At 41.9% G+C, this 23,249-nt stretch overlaps 1 protein-coding gene across 17 annotated transcripts in view; it reads left to right on the plus strand.

Moving 5' to 3' along the window:
- Positions 1-23,249, plus strand: part of Pard3 (par-3 family cell polarity regulator) — a 619,141-nt gene that overhangs the window by 375,944 nt on the left and 219,948 nt on the right. For 7 of the 17 annotated variants that reach the window (XM_004659771.3, XM_004659772.3, XM_045148687.1 and 4 more), the window contains 4 exons: positions 143-332; positions 6,774-6,925; positions 7,973-8,017; positions 15,207-15,434. In XM_004659771.3, the coding sequence (XP_004659828.2) occupies positions 143-332; positions 6,774-6,925; positions 7,973-8,017; positions 15,207-15,434 (615 nt within the window). The remainder of the gene's footprint in view (positions 1-142; positions 333-6,773; positions 6,926-7,972; positions 8,018-15,206; positions 15,435-23,249) is intronic. The other 10 variants (XM_045148692.1, XM_004659775.2, XM_045148695.1 and 7 more) reach the window with 4 other exon arrangements.

Consider the following 23,249-nt stretch of genomic DNA (forward strand, 5'->3'; position numbering starts at 1 on the left):
TATGCTAATTCTCGTTCAGCTGGTGATGTTGAGCAAGTTTGTTGAAACTTGGACTTTTTTTGGCGTTTAGGAAAGTACTAAAATTAATAGATGTGGTGCTTAGACTGATGCCTGTCACGTGTCTTTCTCTTTCACTGGACAGGTAAATGCCAGTTGTCCCCCACTGTGAACATGCCCCATGATGACACTGTTCTGATTGAAGATGATAGGCTGCCCGTACTTCCTCCTCACCTCTCGGACCAGTCCTCTTCCAGCTCCCACGATGACATGGGATTTGTGATGACAGAGGCTGGCGCATGGGCCAGAGCTCCAATCAGCGACTCTGCCGACTGGTAAGTGAGTCAGCCCAGGCCTGGCACACACTGTTTACTCCAAGTCTCCTTCATGGTGCGTGTCATGTGGCTTAATGCCAAGTGTAGTTAGGCCTCATCTCTCTACCATGGCTTTCTGTCCTGGGTTTGATACTCCTAATGATCACTTATCAATGAAAGATGATACCCCAACCCTGTAAACTCACTCACTTGGTTTAGACTCACAGAGCTGTAGTTGGGAACTTTAGGAACTCAACAACAAAACTATATCCCAAACCTTTCCACAAAGCCCCATCTTGCTTGTCTTTTTGTAAAGTTTTGGTAATGGTTATTTTAGATTGCTGTTAATTTCTTGAATTGTTTTCTATTAAGCCCGTCAATTCAAGCCAATCCCCTGCCTCAATACAACAAGTAGATGACAACCTAACAGTTGATATGCTTTGGGAACCTGAAGGCTTTATTGTCGTCTCCTGTGGAGAGTGTTATAACTGCAAAGTGTAGTAGAGAGTACAGAGGGTTTGCAGACAATCTTTTGATATTTTATTGCCTTTGGAGAAGGAGGAATTGATGTGGGGTGCTCCACTGCGCCCAGGTCCTTTGGACTTCAGCTATAGTATTTGTGTGCTTCAGCAAGCAGAGGAGGCCCATGGTGGGGTCGAGCTCTTAGGTTGGAGGGATTCTTAACACCAACTTGAGGTAGCGAGCCCAGTTCTCATCTTGCCCTTCCTCTGAGATCTTTCCCAAGTACTTGGATGTTACAGTGTTGTGGCTTCACTGCCTATGTTCCCTACCTGTCACAGTATTAGAGGTGTTGCGGGTAGACATTTATTTGTGTTATCATTTTTATTGTTCACTTATTTTAAAAATATTTTTATTCATTTATTTGCATAAAGTGCGTGGGGGAGAGAGAGAGAGAGAATGGACACATCAGGGCCTCTGTCCACTGCAAACAAACTCCAGATGCATGTGCCCCTTTGTGCATCTGGCTTTATGTGGGTAGTGGGGAATCAAACTCTGGTCATTTGCTTTTGTTGGCAAACATCCTAACCACTGAGTCATTTCCCCAGCCCTTATTTTTATTTATTTATTTAGTTTGTTTGTTTTTTTTGAGGTAGGGTCTTGCTCTAGCCCAGGCTGACCTGGAATTCACTGTGTAGTCTTAGGGTGGCCTGGAACTCATGGCTATCCTCCTACCTCTGCTTCCTGAGTGCTGGGATTAAAGGTGTGTGCTACCACACCTGTTTTTTTTTTTTTGTTTTTTTTTTTGTTGTTGTTGTTTTTCTGGGATAACTTAAGGACTGTATTTCAAACAAAAAGTTCAAATAAAAAAGTGAGAGCTATTTGTCTTGAGGAAGGTATTAGGGGGAAAAATTCCCCATGGCTGAGCTAATATCTTTTTTATTTTATTTTTTCTTTTTCGAGGTAGGGTCTCACTCTGGTCCAGGCTGACCTGGAATTAACTCTGTAGTCTCAGGGTGGCCTTGAACTCATGGCGATCCTCCTACCTCTACCTCCCCAGTGCTGGTATTAAAGGCGTGTGCCACCACGCCCAAATATCTTTTAATACATTGGAGTATGATAATTCCCTTCCTTGCTCCCATAATGATCTCAGCAAGTGTAGGACATTATGGCTGAGCCCACCTATGGGGGGACTCAGGCTAGGGAGTCAGTTCTTGCAAAGAAATAGAGTTGGGCAGCAGTATGGCCAAAGGCCAAACATCGGATTAAATCCTAAGCACCAAGAACCCATTCAGTCCCCAGAAAAAAACACAAAAGATGGCCTGAGGGAATACCCCAGTGAGGTGATAGAAAGCCCTGGAGTTCTGGATTTGACTGGGTTAGGTGTCAACGCTGGAACAGCAGGGAGAAGACGGGAAACTCCAGCAAGTCTGGACCTCATGGCTGGCCTCTACCCGCTGTCCGGCTCTTGTGGTTACCACATGCTCCTTTGTGTCTCTTCTTCCCTCCCGGTGCCCCTGGGTAGATGGGGTTTTGTGGTATAAGGTTTCTTAGGTATGAATTGTCCCAGGGAGGGTACCTCCAGTCCCAGCACTCCTGGACCTGTATGGGTGTCGCATGTCCTTGGTGAGGCACTGGCACTTGCAACTGCTCCTCAGTCCTCTCGCGTAGAGGCTGTATGAGGAAGCAGTCATCAACCCTTGCAGCCTGCATTTCGAAATAGCTGAAGAAATACTCAGGCCACCTGTGACACCCTCAAACTCAGTGGTCAGTTTAAAGACTGTTTTCTCAAAGCCCAAGTTTTGGGGTAAGCCGGACAGGAGGAACCTAAGGTCAATGTGGATGATGTGGCCTTCTGTGTCTGGCAGGGTGTTCCCATTGTGCCTGTCATTGACTTGGAACGGACAGCAGACAGAACAGTAGCCAGGCCAGCTTTACTCACAACTGTGCAGGAGGCCTCAGTGGTCTAACTGCCATGTGTCTCTAGGCAGTGATTAGGCAAAGAGAGCTGTTGTTTCACCTGGTGGATGGGCACAGCATCGGGGTCATCATTTTAATAGTGGTCTGAACCAAATAAAATGCTCTCCCTGTCTTCCCCCTGCCTTCTCTTATCCACTCATAAAAGCACAATTCATTTATTTGTTAATTCTGCAGATGTTCTCCTGAAAGAACTTACCTGTTACTGGGACTCTTAAAAAGCGAATCTCTAGTTTTTATTTCTTCCTGTTTGAATTCTCTTTTGGAAATGCAAGATATAAAAATAGAGCTGTGCTAAAGCCCACATGATATAATACCTTAGCTTTGAATAAGTTTTCTTTTTGGTAAGAGGAGGACAGCAATATTCAGTAAAAACCCATTTGAATTCTGCAGATGTGTTACGTTACTGCAGTTTATATTTTTGTGCAAGTGAGAGCAGAAGTGTAGAAAGCATAGTTTAGATCTCTTCTGCGCTCATCCTGGGGACAGAAGAAGCCTTTGAGTGTCTCCCATGATGAGCAGTCATGGAGGTGGTCATAGGAAGACATCTGTTTGGGGTCTTGTGAAGGTCTGCATTAGTAAAAAGAAAAGAACAACTTGTACGGATGGCTTATGCTATTAATTTCCCTGAGGGGATTTGCAAATACACAGCGAAGACTTACATGATTTGGCTGTGGGGAATGTAGGGCAAAGGAAAGACTAGGAATGAAGGGTTATCTAAACACGAATGGCAGGTGTCCCGCATCACAGCTGAGAATATAAGCTTTTCCAGTCTGACACTATCTCCCTAAGCTTTGATGAAAATGTTAGGAAAACATTCGGGCAATAAGACAAGATTAGTAACTGGAATTTCAATAACACAGGACTGGGGGGGGGGCGGTCAGGATATGGTTCTTTCTTCAAAGTGCCATCAGGCAGTCTAACTTGTTAATATTCTGCTGGGCTGTATTGTCTCTGAAGTTCCTTCAGTGGGTATATATTATTGTAGGGAAGAATTATGTCATAGCTTAAAAATATTTAGTTCTTTTTTTTTTGTTTCTGAGGTATAGTCTTGCTGTAGTCCAAGCTGACTTGGAATTCACTCTGCAGTCTCAGGGTGGCCTGAACTCATGGTGATCCTCTTATTTGTGCCTCCTGAGTACTGGGATTACAGATGTGAACCACCATGTCTGGAATATCTAGTTATTTTAAATGCCTTATTAACTCACAAACTCTTGACATTTTAAATTGTGTATGTTTATAGTTTACTGCACAGTTATGGAGGGCTAAATATGTCAAATGACTAAACTTCTAATTTGCTAACTAATAGCATTTACTTTTCTTTAATCTATTAGCTTAGGAACCATTCATGATGTTTTTAAGGGAATAGAATAAACAACTGCAAGTTCTAATTTCAATAGTAGCATAGTTTCAGGGGATGTAGAATAAGTTAAAAAATCTATTAAATGGAAGTTTGAGGCAGTGTTGGCAGTGACAGTTTAAATTTCTTTAAAATGTCTTGCCCAAAAATTTTTGTTAAGACTGGGTTTCAGCTGGATGTGGGGGTACACACCTACAACCCCAGCACACAGGAGGCTGAGGAAGAAAGATTGCAAGTTCAAGGCCAGTTTGAGCTACATAGCAGAGCTCTTGACACACACACACATGCACACAATATAGTAAATAAAAAACTATGTTCCAAATTCATTATATCCACAAATCCATGTCCTTTTGGAAGGTTTTAAAGTGTTCCTTCCTTAGCAAGACAAAACGTCTTGCTAAGCATATGTGCAGTGATCATAGATGTCTACTGTCCATATGTAGAAGAGTTATTGTTATATACCATTTCGTGTTTGCTACTATGGAATTGGATCATAGTTCTCATCATATGGGTTCACTTGTTTTATTTCTTTCCAATGTGAGTGTATGTGCTGCTGAAGCGAGCACAACTATTCTCTTCCTGACGCTACATGTTTATGGCTCTGGCAGTCATCTGCCATGTAGGCCACAGCCTGGTCCTGGTCTAAAGAGGAACACTAGAAAGTTCACATTCAACACTACCACATTTCATTGAGCTTCAATTTGAATATGTTAGAGAAGAGATGTGCTACTATGTTTAAACATGGAAAAATAACTAAAGCAGTGTACAAGCAAATGGCATGTATTAAGGTATAGCACAGTATTTTCCAAAGAATGAAGTTCATCTATGTTTGCATTGGACCACACTTTTTCCTCTGGGGTTTATCTTTCATTTTTCTGTTTTCCTGGTCCTGGCCCTCCTGCACCGTAGCTAAGGTGGAATGGAGGAGAATCTTATGGACAGGGACAGATGCGCTGCCAGGAATTCACCGCAAACTTGTCTGACCTTGACAGTGAATGGCCCTTTAACTTAGAGCTCCCGGAGTCTCACCTGCGCCCTGCTGTGTACTGGGTGGCAAAGAAGGGATTGATTGTCTAGTTCTTTTTCTTTTATTTATTTATTTTTTTTTTTGTGGTTTGAAGGATGCCAACATTGATATTACTTGGATAATTTGAGGTAGATAGTCTTCACTGGACAATGAGATTCATTTGTCTCATGGGTAGCCTTGTGCACAGGGCTCCTACCTTATGTCCTTGAGTTCTCCCATTGACCTCAAAGTCGATTGAGACAGTGCGCTTTGGAGGAGCGTGGGGAGGCCTACGAGGAACGTACTTCCACCTAGTCAGGCATGCTAGTGGGCTGGGCCTCCGTAAAGGACAGCTATTGTGTTTATTTGCCCAGTGTGTCCAACGGGGAGGAAAAAAAATCATTTACACAGTCAGAACTATGCTCAGAGCACCTGGTAGCACTTTTAAAAATAGTTGCAGGTTTTTATAAACAGTGATTCTGTGTCATCTCTAGCCACTTTGTTGGAGAAAATGCTTTGGAATATCTCCTTCACAGTGACTGGCCACTAGCTTCTTTTGTTATCTATACCTGCACCACTGTGCTGGTGCCACCCAAATCAAATGTCAGCCAAACTCAGCCATGCTTTGCCTAACGCCTCGGGCGCTGTGCTTCCCACAGCTAGCTGGGGCATTCCTCAAGGGCCGGTGCAGCACAGGTTTCTTCTGTGTTATTGCCGCTTGGTCTGCCCCGGCAGCATGTTAATCAGACTTGGTTCGGAGGGCATTTGTGGACTTGAGAGCTTCTCAAGGGGGTTATGCATTTCATAGGAACTATATCTCATGAAAGCTTGTCTCTCTCCTGAAATACTTCAAATGTATGCAAGAAAATAAGCACACATCCTTTTTGAAACTAATTAAGTTGCTGCCTAAATGATCACATGTGTATAATATATGGCACCTTATCTAAATGTTCAACTTTGCCAATGTCTGACAAGCATTAGGCTTATTTTTTTTTAATATTTTTGTTTTTTTTTGATGTAGGGTTTTACTCTAGTCCAAGCTGACCTGGAATTCACTATGTAGTCTCAGGGTGGCCTTGAACTCATGGTGATCCACCTACCTCTGCCTCCCAAGTGCTGGGATTAAAGACATGTGCCACCACGCCCAGTTCCATTAGGCTTATTTTTAAAAATATTTTAATTATTTATTATTATTTTGAGAGGGTGTGGGAGAGGCAGGGTCCCTAAGCCACTATAGATGAACTCTAGATGCATGTGCCCCCTTGTGTACCTGGCTTACGTGGTTCCTGGGGAATTGAACCAGGGCCCTTTGGCTTCACAGGCAAATGCCTTAAATGCTAAGCCATTTCCTCAGATTGATTAGGCTTATTTTTAACAATCACTTATAAATTATGACTTATTTTCAGATCTCATAAAGAGACATGTAGAGGGAAGTAGAGAAAGAGAAAATGCACACCCACAGTTACTCATTATTACATTAACTTTATTTTTATATTACATCCATTCAGCTGCTTAAAAAACTTTATTTGTGTTATTAATTTAAATTTCTTAAAGAATATGTATATGTACCTCTTCAGACAGGATACACAAGCTTTCTTAGGAATTAGACATCTTCTGTTTTTAGTAATTACTTTTATGTTTGTCTTTCTCCTCACACCAGCTCTTTGAGTCCAGATGTTGATCCAGCTCTCGCTTTTCAACGGGAAGGATTTGGACGGCAGAGTATGTCAGAAAAACGCACAAAGCAATTTTCAGATGCCAGTCAATTGGATTTCGTTAAAACACGAAAATCAAAAAGCATGGATTTAGGTAGTGAGTACAATCTCCATAAATCTTTATCTAAATATGGTTTAGATGCATTCAGGATAAAATTGATGGTACCAAACACCTATCTGTTTACTATGAGCAATAGAAAAAATAAATGTGAAACATGGCAATTTGGCAAAAATTAGTTTTTCTCTTGACTTTGAGATAACCATATTACTCAATGTGGCATGTTTATATAATATGCAATATGTTGATATATGTTTTCTTATGAGCAAAGAAACAAATACATGTGTATATCATGCTATATTCATGTATCTTTATTTGAAAAACTGAAATGTTTTTTTTTTTAAACACTTTCTCTGTTTAAGAAAGTTTCATTGGAATTGTATTTGGTTCATTATGGGAATTTGAACTAGGAAACAAAGTTTTGGAGAGAAACCATTATCTCAATCCATGTCTGGAATTTGGTTCCTTTATGACATTTTCCTTTCATTGCTCTTCTCTAAGGTTGATTTGAGAGAAACTCCTGTGTTTTCATAATTATGGCCTTTAATCAAATTAATATTTTGAGAGAACATTCACTACAGAAAATATCTGCGAGCAAATGAGAGGAGGAAAATAACCATAGCTTTTTAGTCAGTCACCAATCAAGTAGTGTCTCTCTTTAAATCCAAATCTGCCAAAAGTAATTCCCTTAATTACCTGTATAAAATGAATTATTTTAAAAACCTTTGTTAATTAACTGTGACTTATGCTGTTTACTGGTGGTTGTTTGTACTTCCAGACTAAAAGCATTAATTTGCCAGATGCATATAAGAAAATTGGATGGTGCCTTGCCTTGGCTGGTTATGAGATGCTAACATGTAAATAACACACGTGTCTTTGAGATGAAATGGCTGGCACATTGCATGGAGATATTGCTTACGTTTCTCCCTTTACTTTTGATTATGAATGTTTGCTTGATGTTTCATTTTATTTGCATGTAACATTACCTAAGAATTACCCCCTAAGTATCAAAATCTGGGGATGATTGAAGCATGTTGGGCTGTGGGGACTAACTGGGCTAACCATTATACATTTACCTTTTAACAGTAGCTGACGAGACTAAACTCAATACAGTGGATGACCAGAAAGCAGGTAAGAATGGCCAGTTAGACTGTTGCCATAGAAACTGTGGTCCAAGGAGCTTATCACAATTATAGAGCTGCCAGTTATATCACACATAAACAGGAGTGTTCCAGTCTTACCCAGATGCTTTCATTGTGGGAAATCAAATTGTGAAAGAATTTTTTTTTTATCTTAGAAGAAATTTGTCTTTGATGGATATAGTACATAGAAATATAATGTAGCACCTTTAAACTGTTGAAAGCATTCTTAGATTTTTCTTAATCCTATTTGTCTAAGGGTGTTTTTTTTTTTCATAATTAAAAAAAAATCAACATGCCGACAAAGTGATCTCTTATGTGGATCCAGGTTTTCAAGACATTTCTGTGAAGCTTCAGTGCATCCAGTGCTTAAAGTAGTGATTTTTCACTTCACAGATAGCACTGCCCATACAAACATTTGGCACCAAGGGACAGTATTGAGGATTACTGTCATCTGTTCCTGATTGCTTCTGCTGTCCCATGCTCTCTTTTTGAACACTAGAATTAGCTCATAGTTAAATCTGACATAGGAATAAATTGTATCATGCATATGTTCTAAATTCATTGTTTCTAAAACACTGCTAAATCATTTTACAGATATAATGGGTTACATTGAATAAAGTTTAGCCCTAGAGTATATTTCACTCTTAATATTACTATATGAAAACAATCAGTGTCACCTACAAGTTTAGTTTGACTCCTATACTTTCTGCACTTGAGTATGTATGTTTTATTTAGATAAGTGGGATCTTATTTCAATTATTATTATACACTCAGAATGAAGTAGTTACATTTCATAGCACTTGTTAGCTTTAATTTACCTTTTTTTAAAAAGAAGTTTTTATTTTTATTTATTTATTTGAGAGAGAAAGAGGAAGAGAAAGAGAGAGAATGGGTGCACCAGAGCCTTTAGCCACTGCAAACGAACTCCAGATACATGCACTACCTTGTGAATCTGGCTGACGTGGGTCCTGGGGAATCGAACCTGAGTCCTTTGGCTTTGTAGGCAAGCGCCTTAACTGCTAATCCATCTTTTTAGCCCTAATTCACTTTTTTAACCTGCTATGGTAATCAGTTTTAGCCTGCTTGAAAAAAATGTGTCTTCTACATACATAGAAAGATTATTGTGGACCACTGTATTCTGTGGAGTAAATGGTAGATTATAAAAATTACATTCAATAAGACTGTAAGATTATCTATAGTGTAAGGTAATTATAGCATCAATCCTAAGATGTTCCTTTTCTCATCAAACATAAAACTCACTGAGATTCTCAAACAAAGCTATAGAAAAACATTTCTTGACAGTGTATATATGCAAAATATCTATTAGCGTTTGGAGTTAGTAGTATTCAGTGTCTTAAAGAAGTAAACCCTAGGCTGGAAAGATGGCTAAGTAGATAAAGCACTTTCCACACTAGTGTAAGTACCTGAGTTGGGTTCTTGAAACCCACATAAAAAGCTGGACACCATAGCAGTTGCCTCTAATCCCAGAAAACCCAGGGTGAGAAGGAGGAGATACAACAGCTTGGAATCTCATAGGCCTGCTGGCTTGGTGACTGTAGTGTGTACAACAGAGTGAGACCCTGCCTCAAAACAAGACACAAGGCGAGGATTCAACAACTAAAATCTTCTGGAATGCGTGCACACACACACACGCACGCATGCACGCACACACAAAGTAAGCACTAAGCAATGTCCTAAACCAAATGGAACTGCTTGGGTTAAAGGAATGACTTTGTGTTCCATGCCAATCAGATGAAAATTGGAAATACTTAATTAAACAAGCTCAAAATTTATTGTGATTTAAGGTATAATAACACCCATATGTCAAAACAGAAAATGTTACCATCAATTTTCATGGTGAGGAGGCCGATTTCATAATCAAACTATGTGTGTTTGCACTTCAAAATAATGTTAGGTCATAGACAAAAAGAGGTTTTAAAATTTTTTGTAGTATGTTCACCTGTCCTGCAAAATTAAATTAGAAAAAATAGCAAGAAAACATTGATATTTTTATATTACATAGATACTAAGGTGCTTTTTGATCTGTTGGTCTTAAATCTACTTTAATAAAATATCTTAAAAAATTTGTATACATACATACATACATACATACATACACTGTTTTCTGCCCAATTCAGTGTTAGGTAGTAGGTAAGAGTTCCAATTTCTTTCTTCCGTCATTGCAATTGAATTATCAGGGTCATTGCGACGTGACAGGATGGCTCAAGGGTCAGGACACCCTGGCATTCCAGTGTGGATACCTGTCTTGTCATAAGCTGTTCAAAATGAAAACCGAATTCCAGTTCCTTCTGCCCCTTGCAACACATGTCCTTCACCATGGCATTTATCTATTTGTTTCTTGTTTTTGTACTCTTTTTTATTGACATCTTCTGTACTCACAGACAATAAACCATGATAATTCCCTCCCCTCCCCTACTTTCTATTTATTTATTTTGCAAATGGAATGTTTACTAGCAGGAATAGAAAAGTGGGTCTAATGCTGGGCATAGCCCATTAATAGAGAACTTGCCTAGCTTTGTAAGCCAAGTTGATCCAGGGAAATAGGATCCTCATGGATTTCCCTGGCTCCTAGATTTAAAGATCTTGCTTGCTTGTTTTTCAGTAAACATACTTTCTGAGAGAAGAGTAGGAATAGCATATTAAATTTTTTTTCCAATATAAAAAGATAAAGTATATTAAGGACCTAAATGCTGTTACATAAAATAAGAGCTTTAAAACATATCTTTGCAAAATGGAAATTTATTTTCATGCTTCTTTTTTGTATTAGTCTTTTGGCCATATTTTATATGGAAGACTTTCCCAGTTTTCATCACTAGAAATACTAAGCTCATAATGCAAGGTGTCTCAGAAACAGACTCTCCTCATGGTGCTAGTGATGGAACATAGGGCCTTGTGCATGCTGGGAAAATACTGTCCCCACATGTGCCACTTAAAACCTTTGTTAATGTTCTTACATAGAAGTGTAATATCCATGTTATAGAAAAGAGACAATGATCTGTTTGTTAAGGAACAATGGAAGTTTGGAGCTTGCAGGCCACAGGGTCTCTGTAACTAATTTTGCAACTGTAGCATGAAAACAGCTATTTTGATGAAACAGCTATTTGATGAAAATCTCAACCATGCATAAATATAGACAGATTACCAGTACATACCATTCACAATGATCAACAAGTTAAGATGGTGTTGAAAACAATGGACCCTCAAGGCTGTGAATTATAGTGGTAATTTTGTGTGTTGTAAGAGAAATGCGAGGACTAGAACCCATGCCTGATACATGCTAGGCGAGGTCTCTCCCCTCAGGCCAACTTGTAAAGTTTTATCATTCATATAACTATACTTGAACTTTGGTTTTCTTTCAAGATTTGACTTATGCTGAGGGATAAAAATACCATTTCTTTTGTCTTTGACATTTATTTTTTATTTCTTAAAATTTATTTATTGGGCTGGAGGGATGGATTAGCTGTTAAGGCATTTGCCTGCAAAGCCAAAGGTCCCTGGTTTCATTCCCCAGGACCCACGTAAGCTAGATGTACGGGGGGGGGGGGAGGGCATGCATCTGGAATTCGCTTATAGTGGCTGGAGGCTCTGGCGTGCCCATTCTCTCTCTCATAACTAAAACTTAAAAATAAATAAATTCTTAAAAATTTTATTTATTGATAACTTTTGTGACATTATCTCCTATTATCTTTCTTTGTTTCCCTCCTCTTGAATTCCTTCTGTTTCTCATCTCGTCACACTTGCACTTGATCTTGTGAGAGAGAGTGTGTGTGTGTGTGTGTGTGTGTGTGTTTGCACATGTATGGCCCTCTGAGTTGCATAGGCAGCTCACCAGTGGTTCAACCACTGAGGAAGATATCTGCCTTTCTCCCAGCAACCATTAACTGCCTCGCAGGTCTTGTACATGTGACTTAGCCACTACGAGCTCGTGATTGCAGTAGCCATGTCCTGCCTGGAAGCGTAGCTTTCCACAGCACTGTCTGCTGCTCAGGCTCTTCCTAGTTTCCCTCTCCCTCTTCTTCAGTGGTCTGACCCTCAGGGGGGCGATATCGATGTGTCCTTTAGTGCCGAACGCTCAGCAGGCACCACCTCAGCACTTCCACCAGTTCTTAGTCTCCGCAGCAGTCACTGCCCAAGCAACAATTAAAGTCACTGCAACAAGCAGCTTCTCTGACTAAAGCTGAGAGCGGCACTGGCCTGTGGGCATGAACACAGGTATTTAGAGGGCATTTTGGTGAGCACAGCGTAGTTCTTTTTGCCAAACAAAAGTAGTAGTTTCCCTCCTAGGGTCTGCAGTCATATGATTTCTTTTATTCATTATTAGTTTTATTACTTTGAGTATATTAAATAAACTCTTAACTTTTTTTTTTTTTTTTTTTTTTTTCGAGGTAGGGTCTCACTCTAGCCCAGGCTGACCTGGAATTCACTATGGAGTCTCAGTGTGGCCTCGAACCCACGGCAATCCTCCTACCTCTGCCTCCCAAGTGCTGGGATTAAAGGTGTGTGCCACCATGCCCGGCTTAACCAACTTTGGAAAAAAAAGCTTTATATGTATTTATTTATAAAGTAGATGATACTTTTTTTCTGATAATCTTCACTGGAAGTATAAAATCATAATTAGAGGCACACACATATATGTATGCCTTCACAGATAGACATATCTTTGGTGAGCCCAGAAAGCACCGAATATTTGCCCAATGCATGTTTTACAGATGCAAATACAGCTTATAAAACAGGAAATCTGGTAGGCCTGATTCATTTAAAAAGAAAGATCTCCTTAGTGCTATGTAGGTGGCTAGCCATTCCCAAGAGTTATCTTTCCTGATCCTTTCAAATCCTTGATGTCTTATCTTTGGTTTCACTCTTAAGAACACAATTCATTATCCTTCCTGTGACATTACTTTTCTTTTCGTGACATAATAACTTTTATTCAGAAAATGTACATGTCAAAAATGTTAGTGCCATGCAGAGGAAAAGTAGGATTGATTGATCTCCTAGAAAGAAATACTTTGTGTGGGCTTTTGTTGCAAAATAATGAAATACATACAAACCTGTATTGAGAAAGGTAACTATATCACCATTTTCTCTCAACCCAATAATGTGGGGTTTTTAATCACTAAAAATATGCCTACCTATCTGTCTACTTTACATCTCATGTCTACCCTTGCTGAACACAGCTCCCCCGTGGTGAACATGAGGTGAAATATGTAATGTAAACATGCTTCTCGAAGATAATTCTTATTTTGACACTTTCTATTGAATTTTCAATGTCTTCTGCACTCTAAGCTATGGAAAACCCCTGTCCCAGCTATTTGTCTTTAAGGTAATAACATGACAGAGCTACTTCTTAATTATTGATCAACATATGGGCTGATGACCCCATGTAGAGATAAACCATTTAGTTTCTCCGCCCTTCCATTTTTCTCATCTGTCTTTTTAACAGACTAAGTGAGGAAACAGCCCTGTCACCTGGATGCTCAGGCGGAGGTGCCTGGCCGCATGCCAGCCACCCCCGGCCGGCTCGGTTCACCTCTGGTCTCTGGGTCAGCCGCTGGCTGAGGAGGCTGTCTCTCCCCTGCTTAGAGCAATCAGCTCTCATTGCCCCCTGAGCCAGGCTCTATTGTTATCTCAGGCCTTTCTGCCTTGGAGCTTCATGAAACAGAGCCAAGTTCTGAATTCTCTGCGTTCTCCCTTGCTTCCCTGCTGAAATATTCTTGGTAATTGCTGTCTGCTTATTGTTTTTTAAATAAGTATCCTGGTTCTGCAGACGTGAGGACTCATGTTTAGCCCGTCACCTCGCCTGCTTCTGGGAGAGTCCCTGGGTTGTCTGTCTCTGCTTAGAACTTGTTCTGCTGTGTGCATAGATTGTTCCCATCTCCTGCAGTTGGCTTTCTAACTGGATGTCCTAGTCGTACTGGGGACACACGTTCCCTAGACTGCTTCTGTTCTCAGAGGGTTGTAGGCCTGGAGTTAGGGTAAGAGAGACTGGGTCAGGCTGTTGACATGCATGTCCCTCTGCTGTGAATGACTTTATACTGCCAGGAAAGTTTGCATTGTGTTAGAAACCTTTCTCTCCATATCCTTCTCATTACTTCTGTGTTCTAAATGAAATTCTTGGTTATTCTAGTTCTTTTATACTTTAGACATAATATATTGAACAAAATGATTTGATTAAAATTTCATCTATTAAATAAAAGTGAAAACTGGGGCTAGAGAGATGGCTCAGTGGTTAAAGGTGTGCACAAGGCTTGAGCCATTGAATCTCCAGATCTCAGGTAAACAGTTAAGTGTGGCCATGCCCACCTGTAACCTCAGTCCCACAAAAGGAAGGGAAGACCAGGGAATGGCTGCCCTGGCTTGAGGGGATTATAGGGGATACTCAAAATGAGACTAGGCAGAAGAGCTATGGAGCAGAACACCCAATGTTCACCACCAGTGAGCACCTCCCACTGGAGGTGAGCCCTTGGGCCCTGCAAGGACACATTCATGTGTGTCTACCATACCACACACACACACACACTCACACACACACACACACACACACACACTCACCCTCCCATACACACACATACCCACACATGCATATACTCTCCTCTCACATACATATACACATGCCCTACATACATATACACACACTTAACCCCCCACTCACCTCCCCACATACATATATTCACACTCACCCCCCCCACACACATATACACACAAACCCCACATGCAGGTAAATGGAAAGTTATAGAAAAAAAAACCAAACTAGCAGTTTGAAGTTTTTCCTAATGGCATAGAGGAAAAAACTGTTATGTTTGGAGACAATTAAAATTAGACAATTAAAATTTATTTTGAGAGTGGGAGAGGCAGATAGAGAGAAAGATAATGGGAGCACCAGCCACTGCAAACGAACTCCAGATGCATGCACCCCTTTGTGCATCTGGCTTCTGTGGGTCCTGGGGAATAGAACCGGAGTCGAGTCCCTAGGCTTTGTGTGTAAACGTCTTAGCTGCTGAGCCATTTCCCTATCATTCTTTGGATATTTTCTATCCCTTTCTAGCACTTATCATTGGGATAATACTTTATAGCCCTGAAGGTTTCTACCATGCATCGCTACTCATGCCTGTAGTTTTTACCTGCCTCTCACTAACGTGCTATTGTTGTGACCCTCCAAGGCTCCCCCAGCAGAGATGTGGGACCTTCTCTAGGTCTGAAGAAGTCAAGCTCATTAGAGAGTCTGCAGACAGCCGTTGCTGAGGTGACCCTTAATGGGGACATTCCTTTTCATCGCCCACGGCCGCGTATTATCAGAGGAAGGGGTTGCAACGAGAGCTTCCGAGCTGCCATCGATAAGTCCTATGACAAGCCCACTGTAGATGACGATGACGAAGGCATGGAGACTCGTAAGTGTAACCGTGGAAAGGGTAGCAATTCCAAATGGCTCTGCACAGTGAGGTCCGCAAAGCAGCCCCCAGGGAGCGTGAGGGGTTCCCAAGGTGCTCCAAGGGAACCTCTGACATCCAGAGTATTTTCACAGTGAGGAAGTACTGTTTGCCTTGTACTGTCTTTCTCTTTCAAGCCTGCATGGGGGACCCGATACCATGTGACACTGCCTTGGACTAAATGCAGAAACATGGTCTCATGATGCAGCCCAGGCTGCCTTTGAACTTGAAATCCTGCTGACTCAGTCTCCTTAGTGTTAGTGGCCTGTGCCACCATAACAAGTGTGAATTTGTCTTTTCAGTTACAATTCAGGTTAAAAAAAAATGGTGATGGGGGCGGGGGGACCTAAAGCACTATTGTTCAAAGCACTATTATTTCAAATTTACCTGGTAAATACAGTTTTTTTTGTGAAAATATTATTTCTGTCACTATGAAATTGGTTTGTTCCTTTTTATAGAATAACTTAATTGTTAAAATTGAGTTTTAGATCAGTTCATATTGATAAACATAATTAATATCTTAAAAAGTTGCTTGGACTCCTTAATTATGCAGGGCAATATAAAGTTATTTTTAGGCCAAAATGTTTGAAAACCATAGTCCTTGCCTTTCACCTTGTTTGAGGCAGGGTCTTTCTCTTCTCGCAGCTGGTGAATGTTCACCAGACTAGCTGGTTCAGGAGCTTCCAGTACATTCTTCTGTCCCCACCCCCCATTTCACTGTCAGCATGTTGGGAGTCCAGAAGCCTGGCTTTCACTTGGGGCCTGGGATCTGACCCTCTGGTGCTCAGGCTTGGCTGGTATGTAGTTAATCTACTGAGCTGTCTCCCCAGCCCAGAAAGCAGGCATCTTAAATGTAAAAAATATTGATTAGCTTATGTTCCATAATCACCAATTTATATCTTATTCCTTTTCATTATATTTATTTACCATGAGTATATATATACTAAATGTAGGAGGCAATAGACTGCATCATGATATTTCCCTAATGCATGTTCTGTATGCCATCATATTCAAGTCTTTGCTGCCCTCTTACCTTTTAGCTTTTGATACTAATAGTGACTGTACCCATATGGTCATTTCCGGTAAGAAATGTTGGATGCCACAGAGGAAATTTATGTGGGTTGTAAGTTACTTTCATTTCTACATTTGGGCAGACTGCTTCTCACACACATTCTCAGAAAGATTGTGGTGGGAAAGTAGCATTTTAAAGAAAGAACACATTCTGAAATTTCAAGCAAAATTGTGATTTTGCCTATAATATGTAATGTGTTAAGGAAATGCATATGCAAAGGATTACTTAGGAAGAAGAGATTTCAGCCCCCTCTTCTCTGTCTAATTCTGGACAGTTTCTTCACTACAATCAGCCAGTGCTTTCAAATGTATATGGCCTCTTCTTGCCAGATGAAGAACATATTTCCTGGTTTGGCTGCCAAGCCTGGCCTCCAGCATCCTGAGTCATACGAGCTGGGGACCCTGCTCAGTGGGGACCCTGCTCAGTTTTCTCCATCGTGAGAATGAACTCGCCACACTAACCAGCATTACTTGCATCTTAAGCATTTTTACTTCTACCTGGGCTGGGTATATATTTAATAAAAGATGCCATACGTTGACCCCTTGACATGTATTTTTAAGTGTAATTTATGAAGCTTCCGAATTATTTTCTTTTGGTTAAGGTGTTATTTCAACCCCTTTCATGAAATTCAGTTTTCTCATGTGTTATGTCCTTTCCCTTGAAATGCTTCAGGAGACAGACTCTATATGAACAGAAGGAATCCTCTAGGTTTGTCAGCTTCGCATTGCTAATGAAATACCTGTAGCATTCAACTCCTTTAAAACAATTTAGCATTTTCAATTAGCATACACAGTATTGGGTTTCACTGAGGCATTTTTGAACACAAACTATTTTTATTGCTTTTCATCTCCCCCTCTTGGTCTTCAACTCCCTGGGCTTCCTTTGTGTCTTCCCTCTCCCCCAGTCCTCTCTTCTGCTTTCATGTCACCTGTGTTCTCCTGCTTTCAACCCGATGGCCAGTAAGCCCTTGCAAAAGCGCATCATCTTTAGCTATCAGAGAAATGCAAATTCAAAGTACTTTGAGATTCCATCTCATTCCAGTCAGAATGGCTGTCACCATGCAAAGAGATAATACCCAATGCTGGCGAGGATGTAGGGGAAGGCGTCCTTGGTCTGTGCTAGGAGGAAAGGCTCTTTGGGGATCGGCTCTGGATAACCCGGTCTCTCTGGGGCAGCGCCATTGCTTTCAGGCTCCAGTGAGAACAGCAGATGGCAATCATGGAGCATGTGGCGAGCAAACCACTCATGCCCTGAGCCAGGAGGCATAGAGACTGACAGACGGCTTCCACAGCCCTCTTTTAGGGCTCACACCCAAAGAGCTAAGGACTCCGACTGGATCCCATCTCTCAAAGGTCCCCCCAGCTCCCCGTAAAGACACTCAGGGGACCAAGTCTTTAATCATGATGAGTGCAGAAATCCCATCTAATCACAGCAGTGTGTAACTCAAGGGGACCTTCAGAATTTCCGCTGACAAGGATGTCTGCCTTTACTCCTGTATGTACAGTTCCTCTTAAAAAGGGGACATAACATGTTCCTAATGGAGATTCTGCTAAAACCTATCTTCATGAGAAAGAATAAAAATACAAATAAGTACACCATGGTGCAGTCTGTCCGGGAGCGGGAAGGGCACTTGGCAGACTTCCTAAATGCACCGCACCTGCTCCCACAGTTTCCCAAAACCCTGCTATTAATACCAGTTGTCAGTCCAGGCTGCCAAGTAGCAGACGTAGAGAATAAAAAGTAGCCTTTATAACTTCATACCTCTGTGATCGGAAGAGTCTTAGTTTTATGAAGGGGAGGGGTGGCATTGGCCAGGATTCCTTGCCTGACCTGCTGCCTCCCTTCAGCTAAAGGTGGATCTGGGATAAACCATTTAAACCCTTTGTGCTGAAATTTCTCATTGCTAACACCAGTGACAGGGCATCTGGTTCAGGGTGTTTCACGTGACCAGGGAAGGGACCACCACCCCGGATCTGGGTGATATGGAGGAGCCCCCTCCCACCCTCCACTTCACTGTTACCACTCCCTCACCCCACCCCAACAGCTGGTTTTGTATCACTTTCACATACTGGAGCGTTTGGTAACTTTCAGATTTTAAAAGGGTGGTTTGTAATTTTGAGGGAAGACCTTACCTGTTCAGGTTTTTTAAACCTTGATATCAGAAGGTTTCTGAGCCATGCTCACCGCTCACTTTCAACATCCCTTGATTCTTTCTGCTGCTCACTGCCCTGGCTGGATCCTCACCACTAACATGTCACATGTTTTGTAGAGCCCACCCCATCTTTAGTCCTTCGTCGGCCCAGACTTAGAAAGGCACAGTATTCCATGAGATCATAGGTGCTAAGCCAGCCTGACCTTTGCTGTGATGCAAAGAGAAAGTGGACAGAGAGGGACTTCCGGTGTGCAGTCAGGTTGGTAGGGGCCTTGTAGCTCATCCTGTTGTTCCACATGGGGTCTGGCTTGTGCAAACCCCTCCCAAACCCTCACTTTTCTTAAGGTGTTAAAGGTGCATGTCTCTTGGTGTCACAGATGATGACCTTCCCATGAGCAGAGACAGAAAGGGTTCTTATGCTTCATGGCGTGGGAGTTTGCTAAGCCTCATGCCTCCCGGCATCCCGCCCGTGCACTTTTGCTAGCTGTGCTGCAGTTTTAGTCCCTGCTACTCCACTCCTGCATGCCTGCCTTCCTGGGCCAGCCCGGGCCTCACAGCTCTTCCTTTCCTTGCTCTGGGAGAGGTGCTGTGCTGTGTCTCCTTTCCAGCTAGGTGTTGAAATGAAAATGCCACATTACCACTGACTGACTATTGCTCTGCACAGAGGACCACTGTCTGAGCAGACCGTCTTGTTAGGGGGGACATGGTCCTGCAGGGAGGCAGGCCCCTCTGTAAACATCAGCATGGAGCACGGGCCCGGGGCCAAACGCCCAAGCTCAGGATGGGGAAGATGCCGAGTGGGGATCACAGTCACCAGGACTGATGTGACTGCTCTTGTCAGCCAGGACTGCACTTCCTGGCAACCGTATCTCACAGCTCAGAGCAGGCTCGCTCTCCGCTGTAGTGCTGGAATCGTGGCACAGACGTGGCACTGGGGGCCAAGAGACTGCGGCGGGCTCCATGTGGTATCTGGTATCTGCCATCTTCCATAGCGCTTACTTTCTTCCTGTGGAGATGGCAGAAGCCAGCGTTTTTGTCTCTCATTTAATCCATCTGGCCTCCCCATGTTGTGTGTGCCTGTCTGGATCAAGATGGCACTTTGTGTTCTGGGACCCGTTATCTTTGAGGTCTACCTGTGTTTGACAGGTCAGAGCATCCACAATCTGCTCCTCTTCCTATGCAAGCGACACCCAGGCTGGCACCTAGCATGTAGCTTCTGTATCCCCATCATAAATCAGTGGCTCTTGCTTCCAAGAAAATGCATGCAATAAAATTGCTTTTTTAAAAAAAATACATCATCCCATATTTTCATAATTAAATGTTGCCTGAGACTGTGGCCCCACAATTAATTTATCAACAGCTTAACTAAAACATAATAGAATCCTATCTCTCTTGATTTTAAAATATAGCAAGTTTAGAATTTTATTTTATTTCTTTGGTGTATTGAGATGTGGGTGCATGTGTGTGTTTGTATTGTGTGTGTGCATGTGCATTTGTGTGTGTGTTTGTGTGTGTGAGAAGGCCAGAGGAAAACTGACAACCTCGAGAGCCTTTCCTCAGGGACATCATTTACCTTGTTTGGAGATGGCATCTTTCACTGGCTTGGAACTCACCAAGTCAGCCTCAGAGGTCCTCCTGTCTTTGCTTCCCCAGCACTGGGATTACAGGCATTTACCACCACACCTGTCATTTATGTTGGTTCTGGGGATCAAAATTAGTTCCTCATGCTTGCAACTCAGAACTATCTCTGTAGCCCAAGTGTAGAGTTTAAATATGATAAACATTATGCCTTGGCATATAGCTTTAAAGTAGTATGCCTTATTTTAGTAAAGTCTCTTCTTAGGAAATGAAGACATTGCTCTCAGTATGCACCATTTAGATTCTAGAATGAGATTTGAAGAAGCTAAACTTATGTCAGGTACTATGAAAGCTTCTGGGGGAGTTTTGCTGTGTTATCAGCTATACAGTAGCACATTGCATTTGATACATAGATTTCCTACTTTCCAGAATTCTTCCCACTTGCAGCCACCTTTTGTCACCATCTATCTGCACAAAAGTAATGAAAAGTAGGTTGAATCTTATGACAACCTAAACAGCTAGATTACGTTCACGTGCCTGAAAGCATCCAGGCTGTAGGCTTCGGAGTCGCAGTACTTGGTAATTGGCTTCTGTTAGTGGATCTATTTTAACAGATAACTGCATGTTGTTGTGTAAAGTATTTGTTCTGGAATGCTAAGATAAAGAATGATGCACGTATCTCGTGGTTTCATTCCAATTTGTATATTCAATGTTAGGAGGTACCACTTTGACCAAGTTCCGCTTAGTTTCCAGGAGTTTTCTTGAGGCAGGATAAGATGTGTTTACCTGAAACAGCCAAATCTGCTGTAAGTTTCTTTTTCTCAATGCGAGAACTTCAGAGCTGGTCATGCCAGCATTCAGGGACTGGGGCAGGATTATCTTGCCTGCTTGTGCTCCAGAAATGAACACTAAAAAGTGATTGAACAGTCATGTCTAAGTGAGTTTTACAATTCACCTGTATCCATCTTTTGAGGAATAGGCATTTAAATCTTTGACCCAGGTCACATGTCAGGACTAATGTTAGGACGTGTATCTTCCAGTCCCAGCACTGTTTTGTTTTTTTTTCCCCCTAGCATACTGAATAAGCTCTTCAAGGGGAAAGCCCTTTACCTACCACTGTAAAGCTTTTAAGCATATATGGAGTCTTGACACCTATAAGGTCAGGGGTGATCCACCTCTGAGGCAGACTAGCTTCCAACCAACTTCATGGTTAAGTGCTATGTGGTACACAGGTTATCATGGCAATGGGGTTCTAGGGTGTGGGAAGGGAACTTTGGCTCCAGGCATTCGAAATGGAATGCATATAGAGAAGGAAGTGGGGTATCCCCCAAACAGGCATTTCCTGAGTGGAGTGTCGATGCTTATGGGTCTTTGGGTGCAGAGGGAACATGGGGACTATCACTGGGAAGCCATGACCCCTTGCTGACTTCGATGGGCATGAGTACAGGGAGGAAGGAGGTCTAAGATGTCAGCACAGAGCAGCTTGCGGCCAGTGTCAATGGCAAGAATATCACTTCCACATCGTGCTCCGGGTGAGTGATGATGGTAGGCAGTGCCGGAGGAGAGGAAGCTGCTGCGTTTACACGCCAGGCACTGTGCGCATCATGATGGATGGTGGTGATGTGATTTCTCTCATTAGCCCTCACAGGCTTATCACCCACTGGGGAACCACTTCATTGCCACATTCTCTTAATTGTCTTTTGCAATCTGATTTCATTCCTTCCATCCAGTCTAGCCTCAGCTCTCGTTGTTTAAAACCAGAAGTTACTGTTAGGGTCTTCTGTGTGAATTTGCCCAGAAACCTCCGAAAGCATGCTCCAAGCTCACAGCGCCTCCAGCTTGCCGCTCCACTTGCCCTCAGGTGCTCCACGTGGCCTGTCTTCCGTCCTCCCGCGTTCCCGCCCCCTTTACCTTGCACACTACATTGTCCTTCTTTCTTCAGAATCCTTTTTCTGAACAATCTGCTTTTCCCCCACTTTCTAAATCCCTGACTTATTTAAGAGAATGTATCTAAGGCTTTTTTTTGAACTGCTGAGGATGAAGCCCAGGGCCTCATACATGGCAGGAAAGTGCTCTACCACAGAGTTACATACCCAGCTCAAGTTTTGTTTTGTGTTGTTTTAACATCAAGAGATTTCTGTGGGTTCCCCAATATAGACTTATTTTATGGTAGTTAAAAACACTAGCTTTTGGGAGACAAACATCCTGCTGTTTCAGAAGGAGAAATAAAACACTTGGTAGAACATCTCTAATTATTCACTATTGAATCTTATCTCTATATTTATATACTTTTTGTTTGTCACAATTCTGGACAGTGACCTGCATTCTGGTTTTTTTTAAATAATAATTTTGTATATTGTTAAAACACGTATTTGATAGCTGGAGGGATAGCTTACTGGTTAATTGCCTGCGAAGCATAAGGACCAAAGTTTGATTGTCCAGTACCCACGAAAGCCAGATGCACAAGGTGTGGTGCATGTGTCTGGAGTTTGTTTGCAGTGGCTGGAGGTCCTGACACACTCATTCTCTTTCTCTCTGTCTCTAATAAATAAGTAAACAAATAAATAAATAAATCTTTTTTTTTTTTTTTTTTCCTAAGGTAGGGTCTCACTTTAGCTCAGGCTGACCTTGAATTCACTATGTAGTCCCAGGGTGCCCTTGAACTCATGGTGATCCTCCTAGTTCTGCTTCCCAAGTGCTGGGATTAAAGGCATGTGTCACCACATCTGGCTAAATAAAAATAAATCTTTTTAAAAACATGTATTTGACATCAAATCTATCTTGTTTATTTATTTATTTATTTTGGAGATGGGACCACATATATCCCAGGCTCATCTGTGTGTGTGTGTGTGTTTGGTTTTTCAAGGCAGGGTCTCGCTCTAGCCCAGGCTGACCTGGAATTCACTATGTAGTCTCAGACTGGCCTCAAACTCAAGGCAATCCTCTGACTTTTGCAAGCGCTGGGATCAAAGGT

The sequence above is a fragment of the Jaculus jaculus genome, chromosome 5, assembly GCF_020740685.1.
Source record: "Jaculus jaculus isolate mJacJac1 chromosome 5, mJacJac1.mat.Y.cur, whole genome shotgun sequence".
NCBI classification, from domain to species: domain Eukaryota; kingdom Metazoa; phylum Chordata; class Mammalia; order Rodentia; family Dipodidae; genus Jaculus; species Jaculus jaculus.